Raw genomic sequence first — 25909 nt, 5'->3', positions numbered from 1 at the left:
GAGGTCATCCAGTCCAACCCCCTTGCCAAAAGCAGGATCACCCAGGGTAGTCTGCACAGGAATGCATCCAGGTGGGTTTGGAAAGTCTCCAGAGAAGGAGAATCCACAACTTCTCTGGGCAGCCTGCTCCACGGCTCCGTCACCCTCACTGCAAAGAAGTGTCTCCTCATGTTGAGGTGAAATCTCCTATGGGCAAGTTTGAACCTGTTGTTCTTGTCTTATTATTGTGCACCACCAAAAAGAGCTTGGCCCCCTCCACTTGCCCCCCACCCCCTCAGATATTTAAAGACAGTGATCAGATTCCTTCTCAGCTTTTTCTTCTCAAGACTAAACAGCCCCAGGGCTCTTGGTCTCTCTTCATAGGGGAGATCCTCAAGTCCCCTAATCATCCTCATGGCTCTTCATTGGACTCTTTCTAGCTGATCCTTGTCTCTCTTTAACTGGGGAGCCCAAAACCTGGACACAATACTCCAAGTGTGGTTTCACCAGGGCAGAGTAGAGGGGGAGAAGAACCTCCCTCGACCTGCTGGACACACTTTTCTTGATGCACCTCATTAAAAGACAACTTGCTTTGCTTTTTACTTTGTGGGCTTTTTTTAAATATATATAAATTGAAGTTAGAGTGAAACATTGATTGCTTTTCCAAAACACTGCATTACATTTTCTGGCAATACAACCTTCATGTGCATGCTATGACTGAAAAGCTGCATAATATTGTTGAAAATTATGTTAGCTTGACAGTTTGGACCGACTTTTAATTTAATGTGGCCACGAAAAAAAGTCTGCAGTGCAAGAATAAACCTCTCCATCCAAATCTTGAAGCCTCTCCTATAAGAAAAATAAGCAATTTCCACTGGAAATGCTCTTTTTGGCCCAGCACCTTAAGAGACTCAGTAAGTGCTGCTCTATCAAGCTCTAATACTGCTTCAATTTTCACTCTATGCATTTTACATTAAAATATTGCAATAGGCAGACCCAGTCTGTCTCTACAGGCTCTGTCATCTGCCTTTTGCAGAGTAATGCAAAATGGCAAAGGCCTTCTGGAAGACCTGCAGTTTTTGCCTCAGTGATGCATTTGCCACCTCTTAAGGCATATAATTGTATATATGTGGATCAGATCTTACCTCTAGACAAGATAGGACAGGAATAAAGCACAGAAGTAACTAAAGAAGTAGAAGTAATAACTAAAGAGCTAAAGTAACTGCTTTTTAAAGAAGTAACTAAATGTGGTACAAAGATCCACAGTGTGAGGAGACTTGATGGGGTGCTTGGTGCCATGGGTTAGTTGTTTAGGTGGGTTGGATTGGTTGATGGGTTGGACGCGATGATCTTGAAGGTCTCTTCCAACCTGGTCTGGTCTGGTCTGGTCTGGTCTGGTCTATTCTATTCTATTCTATTCTATTCTATTCTATTCTATTCTATTCTATTCTATTCTATTCTATTCTATTCCTGTTCTAATTAGCTGCTCCAGTATCTCAGCCTGCCTGGGTAGACTAATTATCTGCTTAAAGACTTCTATGAGGTCTCTATTTTGCTTGCATTGCATAGACGGCCCTGAAAGCCCATTCAAGCAGTGTGTCTCTTTGAGCCAAGGTAAAACAGGCTTTCCTCATGTACTTGCTTTTAAGCACAGAAGCAGTAGAGATGTGGAAGCTCCTTGGGTTACTGTTAAAGACATGCATGTTCAGAGGGTGATTTGGTTTATGCATCTTTCTTTATTGGACAGAAATGGAATTGAGAAGACAGGCTTAGATCAGTCACCATTCAGAGATGGCTAAAACTCAGCAAGGTAGATCTCACCTCGTGCTTATGGTTCTAACAACATTTTGGATCTTGAGATTCAACAAATACAACACCACAGTTTTCTAGCAGTGGGCTGAGAAGAATTTGAGAGTTGTAAAACCTAAACAGAATTCTCTGGGGTGCATACAGACCATGCAGGAAGACACTGCTCCAGAGGAGAGAAACAAAAGCTGCCTGAATTTGGATTTTCACCCTTACCTGGTTTTAGCAGGACTAGTGATGGATTCATACACATGAATGAACATCTGGAGGTTTTGTACAGGAGGCAAAGCTCAGGGAACCAGGCCCTCATGGTGCTCGTGAGATGTCCTCACACAAAACTGAAAACTGCACTTTTCCTAAACTTCTGTTAGCTAAGTTTATGAGGGAACAGTGTAGGAACACAACACTGCAAGTGGGGTGAAGGATCCAAGCCAGACACTGAGAAGACTACAAACAGCATAAGGAAAACCCCAGTCACAGATCACAGCTAAAAAGGGACAGAGTTATTTGAGGACAAAGTTGCAAACCCACACAGCATGGAACAAATCTGCATTCCCAAGGAAGCAACCATCACAGCAAACACACCAAGGGAAGTGCTCCTGACACTCATATAAAAGCCAGGCTCCACTCACCACCTCCACTCCACCACCTCCCCAGGCAGCTCATTCCAATGGGCAACCACTCTCTGTATGAAGAATTTCTTCCTAACATCCAGTCTAAAACTCCCCTGGATGTTAGGAAGAAATTCTTCATAGGGAGAGATTGCCCATTGGAATGGGCTGCCTGGGGAAGTGGTGGAATTGCCATCATTGGAGGTGTTTAGGAGGAGACTTGATGGGGTGCTTGGTGCCATAGTTTAGTTGATTAGATGGTGTTGGATGATGGGTTGGACCCGATGATCTTGAAAGTCTCTTCCAACCTGGTCCTATTCTATTCTTTCCATTCCATTCCATTCCATTCCATTCCATTCCATTCCATTCCATTCCATTCCATTCCATTCCATTCCATTCCACCCATAACACAACCACAGAAGAGGAAGTTCACAGCTGAACCTTCCATTCACCTGCTCTAATTCACAGAAATTTGCTGTGCAACACTTTCCAAATGAAACCTTGGTGAGTAAAGGAAAACTACTGCAGAGTTAAAATGTCCTGGAATAGTTCCCATTAGAGGGTTTTTTTTAAAGGAAATCATTACCAAGTTTTTTTTCCCTTCTTCTCAGCTATCTGATCTTAATTATATCATGTAAAAACAAGATCATTTCATCCACTGCCTCCTGTAACTCTTCTCCTCTTAAAATAGACTCTAAATCCTTATATATAGAAGATTCCTTTGGTAATTACACATGAAGTGCTTAGAATAAAATGTCTTTTCCTTTCCTGTGCACAAGAATTTATCTTTGGATCAATCAATAGGAGGTGGTTAGGAGACTTTCTAATGAGAGTACAAGGTTAGCTAAAATCTGTTCTCATTATTTTTGAAACCTGAAGGAGATGCAATATACATCATGTAAGGTTTTTTTTTATGGTCATCATCTGTGAAATTCAGTAAATTGCTATAATCATTTGATACATGATTGTACATCCAGGATGGGATAGGAAGAAACATTTAGCTTCAGAGAATTACCTAGGATTTAGTTCAGTCTAAGAGAAGACTACAGCTCATTATCTCTGTTTAAATAGATTTACAATGCAGTGCACATACACCAATTACTTCAAGTGACTCTGCTACCTTAGTATTGAAAATCAGTTATGCAAACTATTCATAGGATGCTCCAGACTGCAGAGAATGCTATTTAATTGCATGTGATCACAGTCAATGTACAATTCCTCCTTTAAACCCTTCCACCTTCTCTTTTATCACTTTCTACTTCCTTTCCCCCCCCCCCATTCAGAGATGCTGTCCTCTTGCTCAAAGAAAATGACCTCAGAACTTAAACACTGAGCTATTAGAATGTTGGGAGCCTCACAGCAGCACTAACACATCCTCAGCTGCCTTATAGCAGCACTAACACACCCTCAGCTGCCTTATAGCAGCACTAACACACCCTCAGCTGCTGAAGCTCTCAAAACTTCTTCATTTTGTGACCAGATAAACCATCTGATTAACAGAAGTAAGCAGTTCACACAGTTCTGTCAGTGCTAGTTCCTTTAGTGATATTCAGAGTGCCTTTAGCCGTGTCCTACTTCATTAAAGGGAAAAGAAATCTTGAACAGCAAGAGCTTCCCTACCTGCCCTTTCCAATATCCTGTGAAACAGAAGTGTAAAAAGACACCTTCCCCTGTGATAACTGTGAGGGAAATGGATTCTCACATGCTGCCAAAACCGTGGAAACCACAGTTCCTCAAGATCTGCTGGGTGGAGAGCAGTTAGCGAAGGAAAGCCCAGAGGAGTCATGGTGCAGTTTCTTGACAATCAGCTGATGGCACCAGGCTGACTCTAAACTCAGTGCCTCAACTCTGGAGATAAGTTAGAGAAAGAAGAAACATACTTCAGCTTTCACAGCCATGTGGAATTTTAAGGACCATGATAAACTGGACATGGCAACAGAAATTGCAGTAAAGTTTAAAATGTTTGCAGGGAATGAAGATAATCAGTAAGTTTGCTTCAACAAAAGTGCCCAGTCAGCCAAGAGGGACAATGGCATCCTGGCCTGTATGAGAAACAGTGTGGCCAGCAGGAGCAGGAAGGTCATTCTGGAACGTGTCCAGAGAAGGGCAACAAAGTTGGTGAGGGTTTTGGAACACAAGCCCTATGAAGAGAGACTGAGGGATCTGGGGTTGCTTAGCCTGGAGAAAAGGAGGCTCAGTGAAGACCTTATTGCTCTCTACAACTACCTGAAGGGAGGTTGTAGATCGGCAAGGGCTGGTCTCTTCTCCCAGGCAAGCAGCACCAGAACAAGAGGACACAGTCTCAAGCTGCACCAGGGGAGGTTCAGACTGGATGTTAGGAAGAAATTCTTCACAGAGAGAGTGATTGCCCATTGGAATGTGCTGCCTGGGGAGGTGGTGGAGTCACCAACATTGGAGGCTTTCAGGAGGAGACTTGATAGAGTGCTTGGTTGCGTGGTTTAGTTGATTAGATGGTGTTGGATGATAGGTTGGACTCGATGATCTTGAAGGTCTCTTCCAACCTGGTCTGGTCTATTCTATTCTACTCTATTCCATTCCATTCCATTCCATTCCATTCTTTCTTTTTTTTAATCCTTTGAAGTAAACTAATCAACCTAGAATGCCAGATAAAAATAACAAATCAATTGAGTCTGGTGTCTCTATCTTGGGAAAGAAAGCAGAAAGAATTTCTTCATATGATTGCATTAAGCTGTTATGAGACAAAAATGTCTTTGAGTCAGCACGCTGAATCCCAATTGTTTTCTGAGACTGATGCCCAGATATTATATTTAGCTATAGATCATGTGTTGAATTTAAAACATTTACACTTGGCTTAAAATAAAGCCAGAGATCACCACTGAAAAAGCTACAAGAGAATCATGACTGTAGAGAGTATGTTCAGAAGTGATGCAATCACAGGATTGTTTTTGCTGAAAGAGACTTTTGAGATCATGACCACTAAACCACGTTCTTCAGCACCACATGTCCAAGCCTTCTAAATACCCCCAGGGATGGTGACTCCACCACTTCCTTGGGCAGCCTGTTTCAATGCTTGACTACCCCTTTGTTCAAGAAACTATTCCTAATATCTGATCTAAACCTCGCTTGGTGCAACCTGAGCCTGTTTTCTCTTGTGCTGTCTCTCAGGGATGACAGGAACATAACCGAGCTGGACTGGGCAGCAAGACTGCAGTGACATACCATGCTGCCCAGGCATCACAATGTTAGCAAGATGAAGGTAAACTCACTGTCAATAATCTGGTTCAGACAGGAAGAAGGAAGCAGGAAAATGCTGCAGCAAACACCGTGCCATGACAACAAATCACAACTACAACAAGACAACAAAAAATATCTCTTGCCTGATCTTGCAGAAAAATGAAGTAAATTGTTCTAAAGATGCAAGGCATCATTGATGAGCTCCATCAAAGCATTCAGAACATTGATAATAGTGGAGCTCAAATCTACTTAGCAGCAAACCTTTTTTTGAGGACAGATTTGCACTCCTTAAGGAACACAGAGGTGTCTCAAGATCTTCCTTCCCATCAATGATCTGACTCTTACTTAAGTCTTCTATGCAGTCTATTTTGCAAAGCTTCCTGCCAGACCCTGGTACTCCATGGCAGGTTCATGTGAACTGTTAGTACATAGCACTACTCCTTCATTACTAAATTATATGTATTATGTACAGCAAATTGCATAATCTGTGCAATTAGCTCATCTAAGTCATCACCGCAATGGAAATAGCTGTGAAGGTTGAACAGAGGGGAAAGTTAATGACATCCACTCTCCAATAAGGATTGCAACTGCAAAACTGCCTGGCTCTAGCTGTCTGTCTTGTCCCAGAGCACAAAGCTGAGCTGACCATCAAACTACAATCACTCAAAAGACCCTGATTTACAGCAAATACCTGCTGTAAGCCACAGCAAAGCAGAAGCTGGCTCACAAATAAATTAGTATCTGTGAAGTGGGGTGTGGGATGAAAGGTACAGACAGCAGTATCCTCAGCATCTCTGCTGAGCTATGTCAGACCCACTCATGCATCAAAGCCCCACAATGCACAGTAAAATTATCCTCCCCCCTGCCTAGATTTCTTTACTCTTCTCCTCCCCCTGCCCCACCCCCTCCTTTGTTTCTCCTTCAGCTACTTACTCACTTAAATACAAAGTTGCAATTCTGCATTTTCTGCATGATCAGTTGGACTTGATGGTCTTGGAGGGTCTCTTCCAACCTGGCTGATTCTGTGATTTTCTTTAACCCAGAGTTAAGCTATTGGTTTCACTACCACTTAGTTTCTGGTGCTAGGGAGCTGCGCAGACCCAGGTGACGCTCGATCACACACCTGCACTGCTCACAGCAAGTTGCAGCTGCATTCATGGGGCTGACACTGAGCAGGCAATGAGCCTTCAGAGAATCAATACACTGTTGCTTTGGTTTTAGCACGAAAAGACAATGCAGAGCCAGATCAAAGGCTGCTTGCTTCTAACATACTGTCTGTCTCTCTCGCATCATCCCCCCAGAGTTTGAATTCCTCTTCTTCATTTGTGTTACAGTGTTGAACAGTGGAAGTGTATGTGCAGAAAAAATCTTGGGAAAACCAGACTCAGCTCATGACAAATGAAGACAGGCTCCAGTGATGAAGCAGGACAGGTCAATAATTTATCTTCACTGGATCAAAGAGCGAGGCAAAATCCACTGGATATGGTATCTGACAACAGAATATGCATTGCACTGGCAAATGTAGCCTAGGAAACAACTCTGCATTGCAGAGAAGAGCACCAAATAGCTGAATACATGTGATTTTGATAACTAAGCATTTCCTTTGGCACACAGGAAAAAAAAATATCCAGGTGCTACAGACCAGCAGATCTGCCCCAAGACAATAAGGTAGGAAAACAAAGAGATACAGGTGAGCTGTGAAAGCATGGCTCAACACAGAATATATTGGTAAGTGTAGTGATCACTTACACAGATGAAAGATCCAAGCTCATGGGATGTTTTTGCAACTTTTAAGATGCTAATTAGAAGAACTTCAGTTTTCTCAGCCCACACAAAGGGATGCTTTCCATTCAGTTCACATTTTCATGTTGAAAATAGGAGAAATTTATTGCTGGAAGAGACTCCCGGGGACAATGATGTTAAGATACTGAAATCCAATTGCCTGCTTAGCACTTCGCATATCTGAAAGTCTTCATATCAAATCTCTTATGAAGGACAGCAAAACACAGGTTCTGTCCTCAAAACTGTCCTGCTCAGCCCCTAAAATATTAATGACTCTGAGGAATAGAGGTAACATAATACAAGGTAAATTCTTGTCCTCTAAACAAAAAGAAAACCCAACCCAACCAAACTAAACAAAGAAAACCCACCAAACCAGGAGAGAAGTCTCAAGGCTTCAAAGTTCCTAAGTCATTGGAATAGAATAGAATAGAATAGAATAGAATAGAATAGAATAGAATAGAATAGAATAGAATAGAATAGAATAAACCAGGTTGGAAAAGACCTTTGAGATCGAGTCCAACCTATCATCCAACCAACTAAACCATGGCACCAAGTGCCCCATCCAGTCTCTTCCTAAACACCTCCAGTGATGGTGACTCCACCACCTCCCTGGGCAGCACATTTCAATGGCCAATCTCTCTTTCTATGAAGAACTTCTTCCTAACATTCAGCCTAAACCTCCCCTGGCGCAGCTTGAGACTGAAGTTACTTTACACAGGGCAGGAGACTGAAGCAGCCTGCCTGAGGTCAGTCCCAGGGTGTGAAACAGGTTGCATTTACTGTGTGGTCTAACAGTTACAAGCTCTATTCAGCATAAAACTACCCAAGTCCTATCCCTTTCCACCTAGCACAGGTCCAAATGAGGCCTCTTTACCGGGCCAGGGTACCAGAACAACCTCACATGTTAGTGATGTCCAGTGATGGCTTGAATCGGTGCAAGCCGTGTTCAGGCAAGCCAAACACAATGAGAGTTGATCTTTCAAGGCAACAGTCAGAACCAAAGCTGTTCTGAAGGGAGGTTGTGATCCTGTCCTGTGCTCTGCCCACCAACTCAGGGAACAAGAAAGCAGGAGAACAGATAACAAAACATCACAAAACTAGTCTGTGAACATCTCTTCCCAAAGGAGCACAGAAAGAGAGAAAGTACTTGGGCCAAAAATGCTAAACCCAAGCTGCATATCGTCTTTTCATTTACAAGGCAGATACCTGACCTCTGACATTCTTCTGTTGAATTTCAATTTCCTCAGAGACTCTGGTGGCACTGCTGTCAGTAATTGTGTCTGTTCTGTGCTGCCTGCCTTGGACACAGTACAACAGGTATCACACTCTTCCTTTCTATCTGGTATTTAACCAACAATTCCCTTCTCTCACCTCCTGTTCTTTTGGGGTAGAAACTCACATTTTTGCTTGTTGTCTCACAGTTGGCAGCCAGCCTGGGTAGCACTCCAGTTCTTAGTCTCAAACGCTTTCTGCAGGGTTCCTTTTTTATCCCTCATCCCCCTTTCAGGGTTCAGGGACTGCATTCTTTGATAGCACTAAAGTCTGAGCCACTCCTCACCTCTCTTCTGTTATGCCATCTCTTCATCTAACCTCACAATAATTTGTCCTTAATTCTCTAGGGGCTGGTTGCTGCTTCTCACCTCTGCACAACCTGCCATGCTACACTGCCAGCTCTTACTCTTGCACAGTGGCATTTCTACAGTTTATATCACTTCACCCATTCACTAAAGTCTTCTGCAGGAACTCCACCTTCACCCATTCCCACAGTGATTCATAACTCATTCTTCTTCAGGAGCAAAGTCTCTGTCTCTCTACCCACTTTCACCTTGACCAGAAACCTTCCTTTCCATTCCTAGTCTGCTTGACTGATTGATGCTCTGCTCTTCCTCTATCCATTTTTCCTCAGACTTCTACTACTCCTTCAACCTTTTGTAATTGCAGGAGAGATAGATCAGCAGTGGAAGCCAGTCAGTCTGAGTGAGATGAAAAAGCTTTTAATTTTTAGAAGTTCTGCATATTTCCCAGATGGTCTCAGAAAGTATAAGCTTTCAGGTGTGGCAGAGCTGCTGCATTAGATGTTTAGCTCACCACTTGGACGCAAGCTCCAAGCACGTCAGAGGAACATCTGAACCAAGTCACTGATGATCTCTTCCAAGAGCTGAGCAGAAACTTCATTCCACTTTCCCTCAGGCAGAACAGGATGTGGATATCAAAGTTGGAGCTCAAGTTTCCAGCATGCAACAGTCAGGACCCAGATATTGGAAACTTCCAGCACTTAAACTGCTTAATTTCATCTCGAGGAAGCTATTTTGATTCCATCCTACCTTGAGCAGACAGCTTTTCTGAACGAGCCATCAATGAGTCATCAACATTTCAGGATTAAATCAAAGCAATTAGCCCTGCCTTTTCCAGCTGATATTCATTAAGGTAACATGGCAACTAGACAAAGGTCAGTGTCCTGTGAGCTTCACTTGATTTCCCTAAAAGCCAGCAATGAATGAACTAAACCAAGTAACACGGTGCAGAAAAAGCACACATTACACATCAACAGGTATCTGGCATCAAAACAAAACACAGAGATGACTTTCACTCTGTTGCACATCATGTAATACTAATTCTTCATATTCTGCCTATAGCTCCAGTGTCCTAGAAACTGAAACCCACCACCAAGAAGTGTCATGTCACAGGTGTCCATGAAGAAGGAAAGACTGATGATTAAGAACACTGAAAGGTCCATTTGAAATCTGTAAGGATATCTCCAAACCACAGAAATGATGGTTAGAAGAGGCAGTAGAGTTCATCCAGTCCAACTTGCAATATGTCCTGTTGCCACTCCCTTCAGGTAGTTGTAGACAGCAACAAGGTCTGCCCTGAGCCTCCTCTTCTCCAGGCTAAGCAACCCCAGCTCCCTCAGCCTCTCCTCACAGGGCTGTGTTCCAAACCCCTCCCCAGCTTTGTTGCCCTTCTCTGGACATGTTCCAGCAACTCAATATCTTTCCTAAACTGAGGAGCCCAGAACTGGACACAGGACTCAAGGTGTGGCCTCACCAGTGCTGAGTACAGGGGGCACAATGACCTCCCCTGCTCCTGCTGGCCACACTGTTCTCATACAGGCCAGGATACCTTCTTGGCCACACTTATGACACAAGACAACCTTTGTGGTGATCTTTTAGCCCTCTCTCAAGAAAGAGTAAGATCACCAGCATAACTCAGTGTTGATACTTACTATGGGCCTCTCTCCCTGGGACTGGGCAATGCAATGCACCATCATAGGTGGACTTAGATTCAGCCCTGTCATTTTTGAGACTCAGGCTCTGAAGTGGGAACCAAATCCAAACAGACCTTTGTTCCCTCACTTCTCCAACAAAACAAACTGAAAGTCTTCTTATTTTAGTGCTATAAAGAAGGCTTCCTTAGTGACAGTCATCTTTGGCACAGTGCCGGCAGCTGACAGGTGGAAACGTTCATTTTTAGAGAGGCCTAATGAGAGGGAGATGTTTGTTAAGTACCAACACAGTAACAGGGGCAAGTAAGTGAGTTTATACATGAGGTTTACATGAAGTGGGGAAATTCAGAAGATCAGATTAGATGGCCAAAATGAACCAAAACCAGATCTCTAGGATCCTGGCTCTCTTCAGTACAGTGTGTTGGTAAGGAAGATTGAAGAGTTCACTCTACAGACTTTCTTTTTCTCTCTTTCCTCTTTTTCTTTCTTTTCCTTTTGCCTCCTCTCCCTCCCCTCCCCTCCCCTCCCCCTCCCCTCCCCTCCCCCTCCCCCTTCCCCCTCCCCTCCCCTCCCCTCCCCTCCCCCTCCCCTCCCCCTCCCCCTCCCCTCCCCTCCCCTCCCCCTCCCCTCCCCCTCCCCTCCCCTCCCCTCCCCCTCCCCTCCCCCTCTCCTCTCCTCCTCCTCTCCTCTCCTCTCCTCTCCTCCTCTCCTCTCCTCTCCTCTCCTCTCCTCCTCTCTCCTCTCCTCTCCTCTCCTCTCCTCTCCTCTCCTCTCCTCTCCTCTCCTCTCCTCTCCTCTCCTCTCCTCTCCTCTCCTCTCCTCTCCTCTCCTCTCCTCTCTCCTCTCCTCTCCTCTCCTCTCCTCTCCTCTCCTCTCCTCTCCCTCTCCTCTCCTCTCCTCTCCTCTCCTCTCCTTCTCCCCCCTCCCCTCCCCCCTCCCCTCCCCTCCCCTCTCCCCTCTCCCCCTCTCCCCTCTCTCCTCCCTCTCCCCTCTCCCCTCTCTCCCCCTCTCCCCTCTCCCCTCTCTCTCTCCCCTCTCCCCTCTCCTCCTTTCTCCTCCTTTCTCCTCCTTTCTCCTTTCCCCTTTCCCCCTTTCCCCCTTTCTCTCCTTTCCCCTTTCCCCCTTTTTCCCTTTTCCCTTTCCCTGTTCCTAAAATTTGCTTCCCTGTATTTCTTCTCACTGCACAAGTCTCATATGGAGCAGCATCCAGCCCTCTGTTACTCCCAGCACAGTATAAAGCAATCCAAGTTTTATTGATTTTATCAATCTGTCCTAAGAGCTACCAGTTACAAACTCCATGAATAACATCTGAGGGGAATGAAACTGCACTGAGAAAGGAAAATATCTATTAAAACATGCATTCCCTTCCAATTTCCATGGGAAACCATATTTCTCACTGCCTTCTCAAGCTAAGAATGGCTATTCTAATCTAGATGTCAAGTCATAAGAAATGTTAGGGTCCAAAGCTGAGTAAGAGTTTCCCTTTCACAGGGCAGCAGACTTTTAGAGTCTGAGAACTTTACTCAGACCAGAACACAGATTAAAGCACTGTTCTTCCAAGCCACAGAAGTCACAAGGATTCATCATTGCACGGTCAGCAAAGATACTTCCATGCCACTGAAGAACATAGAGGAAAATCCAAAGAATCTGCATCAAATCAACTGACTTAGTGATCTGCAAACGACTCTTCCCATGAGCAACCTGCAGCTCAACAGTCACAGCTGAGGAACACATTGTCCCACTGTTAATACACCTCTTTGTTGTTCTTGTTACATGCGGGCACATAGAGCCTCTGTCAAGTACCCTGCCAGGAGACAGCACTCAGGAGTGTTCAGGTTAACACAAAAGGAAGCAGGACAGCAATGAACGTGGTATGTACAACAAGGAGGAACCCCTGAACCATCCAAATGCAGGTTCTTGTTGACTGCTTAAGAGTTGCTTCAGCTCTGACTACTTATATTATGCTTTCCACAGCTTCCATTTCTTCTTCTAACACAACACACACCTGCTTGGGTCAAAGGGTAGCACTTCCCATTATCTAGCCTTTCAGAGCAGCCCTGGTGAAACCACCCCTAACCGCCTAACTTCAGCCATTGACCATCTTTCAAGCAAGTGCTCCACAAAGGCAGTGTCAGACAGTAAGGTTCCTTCCAGAATATCCTCCCCCTCCTCCTCCCCTAGCCATTGTCCTCACTTCAGTCCCCACTTCAGTGAATCTCCTTTACTATCCAGCAAGAGAGGGAAGCTGCAGAGCCAGCATTGTCGGTAATGAGAGCAGAACAAAGTCCAAGACCACTGTTCATCCAGTTTTCTGGTGAGAAGAACCATGCATCCCAGGGAGGTGGTGGAGTCACCGTCCCTGGAGGTGTTCACAAAGGGATTGGATGTGGCACTTGAAGCCATGATTTAGTAGTCATGAGATGTTGGGTGACAGGTTGGACTTGATGGTCTTTGAGGTCTTTTCCAACCTTATTGATTCTATGACCATCTCCACCCCCAAGTGATTCAGAGCCGCTGCCGCTGGACATTTAGTTTACCTACACTTTAAGTGACACCCTGTGGCTGAGCAGGGGAATTACGGGTGACCATTCAGTGGCACTCTCCCCGAGGTTCTGAGACAGTAAACACAGCAGCCAAAACGCAGAGAGTCGCAGTCTCAGGTGTACAGGGACTGCAGACAACGCCCTGATTCCATCTCCCTCAGCACGGTTCCAGGACTCATCCTCCCACAGCTTGGCTGGACGGAAAATGGGTTATAAAGTAGAATAAAATGAGAAAGCCCACATCTACAAGAGAGTCCCCACACTGGATGTAGCTGGAATTTCCCCCCTCTCATTCTGATACAGTGAGGATTTCCTGCTTTGTCTCCCTTCATGACGTGGTGAATTTTTTCCCTTCCCCATATGTTCCTGCACCATTCCTCCTTCTACTCCTCCCTTGGCCCCAGAAGCACACTATTTTGCAAGTATTGTCTAACTGGTGGGAAGAAACTGAACCTCAGTCCATCTGTTTGCCAGCTGGCAGTTGCTGTCAGCTTAGACAACAGCTCGTTATCTCACGCAAGTGACAGAGGAGCGGATGGGGCAGCTTCCTTAAAGAGAGGGTCATGGAAGCCTCCCAAAAAGTGGGCAGCCCTGGGTTTGCTGACCCTCCTGGAAGCCACAAGGTTCAGAGCCTTCTCAGAGATTTGTCCTTGCCCTATTGCTGTGACAAGCCACTTTCCCCAGCAATCCCTGTGCCACAAGTTCAGGGTTGCTACCCTGAAGGGCAAAGCAAGGGACTGGGCCTCCTACTAGCGCTGCCAGATCTGACTGACTTCAGCAGATGATGAGATGCTGCAGAACAGCAGCAGCAGTTCCTGACTCTGGGAAATGTGTGAGCTCTGCCTCAAAAGCCAAGCCTAAACTTAAGAGGATCCAAATCAGACAATAGGATTGCAGCAAAGCAACCCCATAGCTTACCAGTGAAGAACACAATTAGTAATCAGTGCTTAATTAGCTGGAGAAAACATCTCTGAACACGACTGAAGTAACATCAACAATCTTTGTATTGTACTACATGCAATTAACTTCTATGCTGCACTCAGTGAAGTCACATTTCACAGGATGATAGCAGTGGGAGAAAGAAAGATGGGTTGTTGTCATTCCTCCTTTCAAATACTGTTTTCAACATTCTTCCTCTAAATTGCAAAATCAGAGTGATCTCTTACCATAAATTATGCTCACAATTAAAAGAAAGAAAATGAATAACTGAGGGGGTAAAAGTAAAGCCTCTCCCATCTGTGCATGAGCTGCGATCAAGAACCTCCCACTGCTGTACCTGTGGAGGAATTCAGCAGGAGAAAACAAACAAAGAAGGTTGAAATCTTAATCTGGGTAGAGCATTATCAGAGCCAAGCTGACCTAAGCAACTGTAGATTTGCTCTCCTCAGAGAGAAGCTTTGCAAGCTTAAAAAATATGCTTTATTCCCTCCCTCAGACCTCCAATTCCAACCTTCTTTTCCCTCTGTCACATTTGTTTGGTTTCTTATCTGTCTGCTTGCTTGAACGTTCATGCATTCATGACTCCTTGGCTGACAAAGACTCTGTTGGTCACCTCAGGATGGCTGAAACAGGGCAGGAAGACTGCAGACTTTTCTTTTTACAGCCTTTTTTTCAGCAAGTGCACAATTAATATTGGCCACAAAACGTTTCTTTTTACCCCTAATCTCCTCCTGTATTCCTAGACAGCTAACATGGTTACAGAAGTGGGATGAGGTGGGAGTAGTTTGAGGGCTTTGTAGTGTTTTTCTGAGCCTGAAAACACACAGAGCATTGCCTACCAAAAGCAGAAAGTTGTGCATTTGGTCTTTGAAACTCTTCTTTCAGAACTGTGTTTTAAATATATACAGAGCCCTTCCACCCAAATGGCAGCGCACCAGAACTGCTTAATATCTGCTGGCCCTCAGCCTGGGAGGCTTCCTTTCACCTTGTCCTTTTGTCCAGCCCGCACCTCAGCTGCATCTCCTCACTGCATCCAGCTGTGCCTCCACTCGTGGTGACCAGGGTGTGTTGATGGGCATTTTATTTCTCTGTCTCCAAGAAAGATGAACAACCACCAGAGCCTAAAGGGTCTCTGTCTTTCACAAAGGGGTTTAGCGTGAAAAAAATCCCCAAATCAAGCCAGAATAGCCTTTGGGGGCAATGTCATGTGAATGTGATCTATGGAAGTGCTCAGACACTACAACACAACACACAAGAGCAAACACAAGGGAAAGTGTTAATTGAGCCTCCAGGCTAGCCACTTGGAAAAGTGCACATTTCTGTAATTATCAGGACAGGTCTTACCCACAGAGTATGAACTAGATTCCGTGAACAATGATTTCCAAGAAAGGCTCAGATTTTATATGCAAGCTGAAGCCACCACTCCAGAACAGCTTTGAACAAGAATTAATCAGAAAAGCAGCAGAGGTTAGATCTTGATACAAGAGTGGCTGTTTAACCTGTGAAAATGAACTCTCTTGCTCTTTTAAAATCTACATCACCTCTTTAACCCCTCCCCCCTTCAAGAAGCCTCCTTCAAGAGGAGGAATGCAAAGCAGAAGAGCTATGAATTCACTTCTTCACCCTTTCCTCAGCACACATAAAGATCATTTGCCTCTGTGCACGAGGAGACAACAAAGAACTGCTGCATTTTTACCTCCAGTGTGGAGCAACAGGTATGACTCATGCCAATGGCTCCTTCTCCCATGTCCATCCACGTGTAAGGACAGCCCAGTTGCTAAGTTGTTCTCCAAGCTGTTGTCAACAAGGCAGCTGGTTAGAGGGCCACCAAGAAGGTGGTGTACACACCTTCAGAACAAGGAGTAGGCAAGGAAGAACAGTATCTCCAGCAGTGCAAGGTTAGCAGTGCTTATATGCCTGTTTTCAGTAGCAAAGTCCCTGAAGAAGATAATGATGCTCTTTGCAATACCCAAAACACTCATCTGAAGTGGCTGTATTTGTCAAAGAGCTTTTCTGCATTAAGAGGGAGGGGAGATGATTTGCAGAGAGGGAGTCAGAGCTACAGAGACCTTTTGTTCTTGTTGATCAAAAAAGCAGTCTGACCTCCTACTGTCAATCCCCAAGTGTGGGTTCCATTCAACTCAACAGACTCCCAGGGATGAATTTAGCTGCCTAAACACGGGCGTCATATCATCTTAGAGTATCTGCAACTTCTTTGTGGCCTAGAAGATAAAACTAGAGTCTGCACACAGCCTAGATCCTCTGAAAGAGGAATTAGACACCAAGCAAGACACTCCTGGACAAATCAAGTGGTAGTAGCAACTGTTTTGTGGACTAATGAACCGATCTGAGCATTTAAGTTGAGCTGAGTAACCTTCTAGGCTTCCTCCTCTATTGGAAATCGAGCTTCATTAACTTGTATTGAAGCTTAGATAGGTAAATTAGTTGTTGACATCTACATGGAAATGCCTTAATCTGTAAGATGGAGATCTTGAAATGCTTTCACCTCCTGCCTGCAAGCAGCACAAATGAAGCTGAGCAGCCCCGATGGAAAGGTCTTGCCACAGCAAACCCCTCTGCTGCACTGCCTCTTGCAGACAAAGCCAAACCAGGCAGCTAGGACACAAGAGTCAACATTTCTTATGCACCAAATGAACATATAATCCTGGATTTCCTCATTGCACAGGACAATTTGTAGGGAAAGGAAAGAGCTAAATTAGACATGCTTTAGCCTGTAACACGCTGTAACTACTTACAGGTAAGACCATTTTTGCAAGCAGCAAAGCGAGTCTCATTACTGCCAATTTTCTGAATTAATCATGCTTCAGGATATCCTAATAAGTGAATTAATCTGTTTCCTAAAACAAGAATAAAAGCTTCACACTGTCAAAGCACAAACACATCTAGAGGGCAGCAGTGATATTGTCATCTTTAGCTAAATATAGATCCTGAGCAGTGACAAATGCACAGCCGCCCCCAGCACCAATATCTATTTCTCCCTTTTTAATTTTCCTTTGAGAATTGTGCATAAGCTTTACTATGAACCTGCAAAGTTGGAAGTGGATGCCATCATGTTCAGATCCTTGCTCAAAGAATGCTTTGCCTCTACACTGCACTGGTTAGGCCACACCTTGAGTCCTGTGTCCAGTTCTGGGCCCCTCAGTTTTGGAAGGATGTTGACTTGCTAGAATGAGTCCAGAGAAGGGCAACAAAGTTGGTGAGGGGTCTGGAACACAAGCCCTATGAAGAGAGGCTGAGGGAGCTGGGGTTGCTTAGCCTGGAGAAGAATAGAATAGAATAGAATAGAATAGAATAGAATAGAATAGAATAGAATAGAATAGAATAGAATAGAATAGAATAGACCAGGTTGGAAGAGACCTTCAAGATCATCATGTCCAACCTATCACCCAACACCGCCTAATCAACTAACCCATGTAACCAAGCACCCTGTCAAGTCTCCTTCTGAACACCTCCAATGACGGCGACTCCACCACCTCCCCGGGCAGTCCATTCCAATGGGCAATCAAGGAGGCTCAGGGGAGACCTTATTGCTCTCTACAACTACCCAAAGGGAGGTTGTAGACAGGTGAGGGCTGGTCTCTTCTCCCAGACAACCAGCACCAGAACATGAGGACACAGTCTCAAGCTGTGCCAGGGGAGGTTCAGACTGGATGTTAGGAAGAAATTCTTCCTAGAGAGAGTGATTGCCCATTGGAATGGGCTGCCTGGGGAGGTGGTGGAGTCACCATCACTGGAGGTGTTTAGGAAGAGACTGGATGGGACACTTGGTGCCATGGTTTAATTGATTAGGTGGTGTTGGATGATAGGTTGGACGCGATGATCTTGAAGGTCTCTTCCAACCTGGTTTATTCTCTTCTATTCTATTTGCAAATCACACTACAGCCTAACCAGATCCTGACTTGTCAGCATGATTTTACTTCCCAAGTAAAGAGGGAGGAAAAAGACATTAAAAAAATATATTAGACTATAGACACCAAACTAAGGCAGTGTCAGAGGTGAGAAATACTCACAGGCTGACAGACTTTGTTTCACGAATCCCGCAGAAACTTATCTGAGTCACTCAGCAGTTCCCAAGAGAGACAGAAACACAGACACTGGCACAAAATCACCACGGGAATTTTCTGCAGTTGGAATGGAAATATTTTATGCAAACAGTTTATTCTGTGGTGGCAAACAAGAGGGGAATTTTTTTTCTGTCATGTATCAGTTCTTCATTTTTTTGCCTCAGATACTCTATCTCTGAATTTTGCTGGTGTGTTGCAGGGTTTGACAGCATCCCTCACCCAAGTGCCCAGGGATTCCAAGTTTAGAGCCACTGTCAAAGCATGACAGCTGACAAGAGGGATACCAACCCAAGGTAGGTCCATCCAAAGCCTTTGATGAGCTGATCTGTGGTGATGCAAGCTACTCATTGCAGTGTATCTTCAATCCTGTACACTACATGCAGATGCTACAGTAAGGCACAGAAATAGCCCATCCAGAGCCAGAACTTGGGCAGCCTGGTTTGCCAGGGATCAGCACCTTGTGCTTGACTGAGCCTGGTCTAAGATTTTTGCACAGGTTAGGCAGTTCCAAGTCTGGATTTTCAAGTCAGAAGCTTTCATTTATGGGGAACGCTACAGGGTTCATTCCCTCCAGCTACTGAGCTGCAGCAACTTAAGCAAACTGGAAGCAACTTAGCACCTTTGAGAGCTTCATTTTTCTAAAAACAAAACAAAAAAAACCAGATCATTGAAATAGATCCAAAATTTTTACACAGATCTGGATAAAAAAATATACTCACATCTGTACAAAATCCAACTAACTATATACCATAGTGCCTAAGAGGTGGTGGACATAAAACTGTGTGACAGCAGCTGAATTATGACCTACAAGTGCATCAACCCTTAGTAGAAGAAATGCATTGCACAATGCTTTTGCTAAACTTCCCTGATCTCTCTCTCTCTCTCAGACCCAATTCAGGACAATATTACATACCAGCATCTCTCCCTTTGCCTCACCAAAATGCATACCAGGACAAAATTACACTCCACATTCTGGGCAGAAATGTTATGTTGATCCAAACTACTTCCTGACCAAACCCTCACTGTGCAGCTGGATTATTCGCCTCTGAAATTTGCGAGGTCCATTTCCAGGGTTTTATCACTTTTCTGTGCTTTATTATTTGTCTGAGGTGCACAGTCAAGGTTTGAAGCACATTGAGTCTCATGACAATTGGTCCTCTAGTCAGCCCACAAGCTAACTTGGTCAAATCATACAAGTAGAAGTAGTCCTAACCAGACCGTGTCGGTATTTGGCCTTCCCAAACTCTGGACATGTTCTGCAGGTGCTAATTGCCACATCTTTCAGATCACAACAGATTTTTTCACCTCTGTATTTGGACCTTAACCTGCTGTCCTACTGCTTTCCCAAGCCTTAATCACCAACTACTGTCACTCAAGAAGCTACTGCTTTTACAAATTGACTCAAATCTCTGTAGAGTCCTTCCCTTCCTTTTCTGTGCCACAGCTTGGAGGAGCTACACACATGGAAGAGTGTAACATCAACTGAAAGCCATTCACAGTGTCTTCAGTGTACCTAAGTCCTCTACAGCAAGCTACATCCATTACTACAACTGGGCACCAGCATGCACTACCAGTCAGTCCTGCAGACACACATCCTAATGTGCCTGCTCCCATTTTATGTCGAAAGGAGAAAAATGTTCACTTCCCTCGAGCATGACAAAATAATACTTCAGTGTCTCAATGACATATTTCCATCAGTCTTTAATTTAACTAGCACAGCATTGTATTGAGAGCAACAGATTTACAAAACCCTATCAGCACTCTAATATAAGCACCCAGAAGAAGGGGAGCAGGGAAGAACTTCAAATAAAGTCATTGATGAACTACTGAAAGCATTAAGAGAGTTTATCAAAACAAAACGAGGTATTCAAGGTAATTTTCTTCCATGCAGAGGAAAAGCATTTAAATGCTTCCCAGTGTGCTTATGATATAAACAAAGAATCACCCATAACTCATTTTGGTGCTTTGTTGTTGTTTTTTTCCCCTCTAATTATCATTTTTATTCTTCTCTCTTTCCTTGTGGAAGAACAAAAAAATAAGGCAGTGGAAATATGGACAGCCCCTACCCAAAGAAAAGAAAGAAAGAAAAAAGTCAAATGGAAAAAAAATAAAGCCATAATTCTTTAAGGAATCTTTTCTTTAAGGTTCATTCTGACAGCTTTGCTCTTGTCTGAGTTGTCCTTAACTCTCAGAAATTTTGTTCTGATCTCAACAGAGGCTGTAAAGGTAGCTGACTACCAGCTAGAGTCAAAGACAGCATGACCCAAACTTACTGCATGTCCCACTTATTTTATTGCAAAGAGCATAAGGAATGTAATAGAGCATAGAGAATACAGGGTTCAAGGATGATCTTGCAGTTCTGAGGTAACCTCCTTATCCTGTTCCAAGTCAAGGATGACAGAAGCTGGTCCATGAGATCAAATCTGGAAGAGGGCTTTGTTTTGCATAGCGAATACACGGAGCTTCTATCTAGTTACACCTTACCCTTAATTCCTAGAGCTGGGGAAAGAATAAGTTCACTTTCAGCAAGTTGAAACTAAGGTCTGTGATGACAGAGGCATTCTTTTATGGGACTCTATGAGAATGCCAGCCCCACATAATTAACACTACCTGAAAATGAGACTAACACCCAAGACACAATTCAGGGTGAAATATGGAATGAAAGGTCCCCAGTCAAAAGTGCTCTGCAAAGATGAGTGACAAATGAGTGACTACACATGTTTGGAACTAATATGTTAAAAACTCTTAATGAAAGGTTCAAACAGTATTGACAGATAAGGGAAAGGAAATGAGTGCCTGGGTCCGACAGCCTGAATAATACATTTGTAGTGAGTCATCAGGATTGTTTACCTCTAAGACTAAAGCATCAGTTCCAAGAGATTTTTAAGGGGCTCCCCCGTGCTCCCTGGCTTTGAAAATTATTTGCCTCATAACATCCTCATACTCTTTCCCTTGCAGTAATGATGCAGCCACTCCAGCCTCATAAACCAACCACTGATGAAGTTACTAAACAGATCCCAGACCTCCGCCTTCTGTTTGTTAGGTACCACTTCCAGCCCAGTTTGTCCTTGTTTACACATAGAGCCTCCCAAAGGGACAGTCCCTTCCAAATACAGTTCTGAGGCGCTAAGTACTTCACAAGCCAAAGGATCTTTAGTTGTGCAAAGAGCTGAAGCACTGCTGCAAATACATTCAGTTATACATCTCTACAGAGAAGCAAACACACAGAGCACCATACACCCTCCTTAGATTGCAGTGAGTATTTTTTCCCCAGCCTACCTAAAGACACTTCATTACAGAGGAATCAATGTCCCAAAGTCTCTGCTTTTAAGAAGTCTGCATCATTCCTGGCAGGAATTTTGAATATACAGGCTGGAATGTCGAGGAAACGTTGATTCCCAGGAAACACTTTCCACCCCCCCCTCAACCCCCCCTTTTTTTTATGTGGAAAATATATTTTTGGGTCTCCCCAGGCACTTTCTCGACATCAGATCTGTGGGAGAAGGGAAGGAGTTTGTACTTACTCGTGGTGTTGTATTTGATCCCATTGAAGAATTCCGGGCAGGGTCTCTCTACTAATTCCCCCGCAGAGGTTCTGGGCCAGCAGGTCCCGATCTGATCAGTGGTGGCATTGCAGTACGGACCTTTGGCGTTCAAATAGGAGACAGAAAGGGAAAAAGAAGCAGTTGAGAAAGCACAAAAGCGACACGCTTTGCATCACAAAGCAAACGGAATCTTAGCCCTCCTAACGCTTTTCCGAGCCCTGCTCTAGGTAACGTTTCCTACCATCAAAGCCCAGGAATGGGATAGAGGAACTCTCTAAAAAAGTCTCTTGTAAACGATCCAGGAGGCTGCAGTTGACATCAAATTCTTCTAAGATGAACTGTGATATGGTCACATCCATTATTCCCCCCGGGACTGATGGACTGGATCAGGCTCCTTCCCCCTTTTCTGTGGGTTTGGGGCTTTTTTTTTGTCCCCTCTCCTTTCTTCCTCTCTGGACAGAAATGAACATCAAGCTGCGGCCACCCTGCAGTCTCGTGTGTGTGTCTCTCCTCCTCCCAGCGTGCTGACAACTTGGCTGAGAGTCTGCGTCTGGCTGTGCAGTTCAATCCTCCAAGCTCTTCTTTGCTTTAAACCAGCAGCTGAGGAACCAATGGGATCTCGCTGAGCCCAGAGTAAGGGGCTTGCGTCTCTTCGCCAGCTTCCCTGGTCTAGCAGCTCTCCAGTGCCGCCTCACATTGCCAGACTGTTGTACTGCTTCATCTCCCTCCCTGTCCTCACTCTCTCTCTCTCTCTCTCACACACACACACACACGCAGGGGATGAGCACTTTTGCAAAAATACTCGCTGCAAATTGGAGCCAGGGAGAAAAGGAAAAGCCATCAGACAAACAGAACTCCTCTGCCTTTCTGTGAACAGCAAAGCAATTCCTGCCTTTACTGTGCAGAACTGAGGATGAGCAGAGATGTTTGGACAGGGCAGGGGACAAAAAGATCAAGACCAGTAACTGCAGTATTGGATCCTGAGCAGGCCTTGAGAAAGAAGAAATGAAAGCTGGTATGAGGGAGATGGTCTGATAGAAGGGAGGCATTAGAACAAAGGAATCTGGAGTAAGGACACACAGGAGAAGCAGAGCAGGGAGAGAGAGAGGAGTTGGGATCCCAGCCCAAGAGAAGCAAGGCACAATGGCAAGACAACTCTCAGCCCCTCGTGCAGGGGGTCCCACGGATGGATGGGGTGGACAGTAGAGCAGGACAAAGCACAAACTGCAGAGGAGAGTTTTGGAGTAAAGAATGGATCACTCGGGGGACAAGGAGGAAAAGAAAGGCCATTCTCTAATTTTCCAGTGGTAGGAAGAAGCAAGCATTTCAGAAAGGATGAGCTTCCACACTGACCCAGGAAGGAAGGAAAGCATGATGTGGGGACAGAGACAGAAATAAAAGGTTTGACAAAGTGTGGTTATTAAGGAAGAGGATGAAAAGGGGCTGGGGAAGGGGAAAGATGAGAAAAGTTCGGAGGAGCTGCGCAGACAGTTCCTCATCTTTGGGGAAATCAAAGCTCAGTACTATGGGAACCAAATGAAGTTTGGCACTCTGGGACATGCTGCAGAACAGCCTAGACCTAACCAGCCTTTCTGACCTGCTGGGTCAGGATATAAGGAAATGTTTACAATCAAAAAAAGTGTCAGGAATAAGGAGGATCATTTAGGATCACAGACTCAGAAAGATTTTCAGAAGCAAATAGAAAACTGACTTGTAAGGGAGAAAAGCAAGATAGCAGAGGTGAATGCAGAAAGTGAAGGCAAAAACAATAAAGAAGCTTTGACAGAAAGAAAGGGATCAAGAATTACAGTCTGTGTTCAGAGCTTACTCCCAGTTCAAAGCAGTGCTATAGAACCTCCTACAACATCTGTCAACCACCCTGCACAGCCTGAACTTCCCTTTAGTCATATTTAAGATTGAAGGCCTTTATTCTTCACTCTTGAAGGACCAAAAGAATGGTGTTATACAACAAGAGGAAGGAAAAAAAAATGCCAAAACCCACTGGGATAGGGCAGCAAATAAATTAACAACATGCACTGGTGAGAGAACCAGCCAGGACACTATTTTGACATCTGGGAATCTGGAGATTTTAAAACATTTTCAAATGGCAATGACAGGAGATGGGAGATTGTGCCATTGTGGTTTTGGGACAAGCATTTTTGGTTTAAATATGCAAAACCCCACAAAAATAATAAGTGTCCTAACTCTCTAGGCAGCATGACATTCTGAAGCAAGAGAATGCATCTCTGGTTCCCACTCTCTGGAGCCATGATCTCCTTCTCAAGTGAATGTTCCCAAAACTGCAAAGCATCCTGAGAATTCTGCATCTCCACAAACTGGCTCAGCTACACCATCAGATCTCTTTGTCCCATGCAACTCTAATTCCAAAAAGCAGAAGATGGGTAAAGAGTGCTCTAAACCTCTACACAATTGACAGACATTTACCTCTCAAAGTATTGTCACATTTATTTTCTGCCTCCTGACAGTGCAGTAGAGTTCAGAAAATTACTTTTTTTTGCTCCTCAGGCAGAGGATCCCAGTGGTGGCTGTGAGATCTCAACATCTGGATGTGTCCCATAGCATCACTGAGCTCAGTGACCACTTCAGCTGAGGCAGACCTGATCAGTGAGTAGGGCACAGAATGCTAATAAGAGATCATTTTTTTTTGCTTCTGCTGGCTGTCTGCAGGATAATAATAATAATAATAATGATGATGATGATGATAATAATAATGATGATGATAATAATACTACTACTACTACTCATAATAATAATAGAATTAGCCAGGTTGGAAAAGGCCTTTGAGGTCATCCAGTCCAACCTATCATCCAGCACCATCTAATCAACTAAACCATGGCACCAAGTGTCCCATCCAGTCTCTTTCTAAACATCTCCAGTGATGGTGACTCCACCACCTCCCTGGGCAGCACATTCCAGTGGCCAATCTCTCTTTCTGTGAAGAACTTCTTCCTAACATCCAGCCTAAACCTCCCCTGGTGCAGCTTGAGACTGTGTCCTCTTGTTCTGGTGCTGATTGCCCGGGAGAAGAGACCAGCCCCCACTTGGCTTCAACCTCCCTCCAGGAAGTTATAGAGAGCAATTAGGTCCGCCCTGAGCCTCCTCTTCTCCAGGCTAAGCAACCCCAGCTCCCTCAGCCTCTCCTCACAGGGCTTGTGCTCCAGTAATAATAATGACACACAGCCTGACCAGAGGTCTCTTTCTCACCTACTTTCTGCCTTGTCTATTTTTCTCACTCTGCGTGTGCAGCACTTACCACGATGGAATCAAACCCTTGGCGAGAGGCTTCGAGCGCTGGAGTTTCCTGACTTTTGAGGGGAATGTATCACTTAATAAATTGCAAAAGAAAGACAGTTTCAAAAAAAAAAAAGTAAAAATGAACTGCTTTTAAATTTAGCAAATGTTTCACATTCCTAAATGCAGCCCCATATTTTCCAGCATAAACACTTGTAGATTTTTTGAATGCTTCCAATATTAAACCCCAAGCTGGATTTGATTTCGAAACTGTTCTGTACACTGCTTCACACCCAAACTAACAGCTATACATCTGGGTTTTTTTCAGGCTTAAGAGAATGATCTCTTCATTTAAGTGAGAAGAGACGGAACATCTTCAGCCTGAACTGATTCTTCCCTCTACCTTTTCAGTCCAGCTAACTTTAGGGAAGCAGCAGCAGCAGCACAGCGCCCAGATAATACTATTGAATTCCTATTGCATTCCATGATTTAAGAGCCAAAACAACCCATCCCACACATCAAAATAGAGCTGAGAATCAAATTGTCTAGGAGCAAGTCTGGCTGAAGAAAATAACTGATTGTCCCTCAGCCCACAAATCAGCACCATTCTTTAATAATCCCATTTCCAGCTCTACTTTAACCTCTCGATGAAAAGAGACTTTTGCTAATTTACCTGGGTAAAATTAACTCCTTAGTGAGAGGTTCCCTCTGGGTGGATCTAGTCCAATCCTGACCGTGTTAGTAGGACTCATTTGATGTGAAAAATCTTGCTCTTTACAAAACAAGCCAATGCAATTAAATGGAGGATTGGCAGATATATTGTAGCTGCTGACACTGCTGATGCAGTAGCCCTTTAAGATCCATTTGAGACAAATAGCTGTTAGATTTTGCCAGGCAGAAATCTGCCTCAACAATTACTGTGTAA

At 44.3% G+C, this 25909-nt stretch overlaps 1 protein-coding gene across 2 annotated transcripts in view; it reads right to left on the bottom strand.

The window, feature by feature from the left end:
* CRHR2 (corticotropin releasing hormone receptor 2) overlaps positions 1-25909 on the bottom strand; it is a 150717-nt gene that overhangs the window by 85357 nt on the left and 39451 nt on the right. Inside the window, exons 1-2 of one of the 2 annotated variants that reach the window (XM_068145909.1) lie at positions 21974-22421; positions 21712-21831 (exon numbers count right to left, since the gene is read on the bottom strand). In XM_068145909.1, the coding sequence (XP_068002010.1) occupies positions 21712-21831; positions 21974-22091 (238 nt within the window). In that variant the 5' untranslated portion in view covers positions 22092-22421. Of the gene's footprint in view, positions 1-21711; positions 21832-21973; positions 22422-25909 lie in introns of those variants that run through there. The other variant, XM_068145908.1, reaches the window with a different exon arrangement.

The sequence above is a fragment of the Melanerpes formicivorus genome, unplaced genomic scaffold (assembly GCF_026170545.1).
Source record: "Melanerpes formicivorus ecotype bairdi unplaced genomic scaffold, bMelFor1.0.p_v2 SCAF_13, whole genome shotgun sequence".
NCBI lineage: Eukaryota > Metazoa > Chordata > Aves > Piciformes > Picidae > Melanerpes > Melanerpes formicivorus.
Note: the sequence above shows the minus strand (reverse complement) of the source record. Positions and strands in the feature narration are given on the sequence as shown.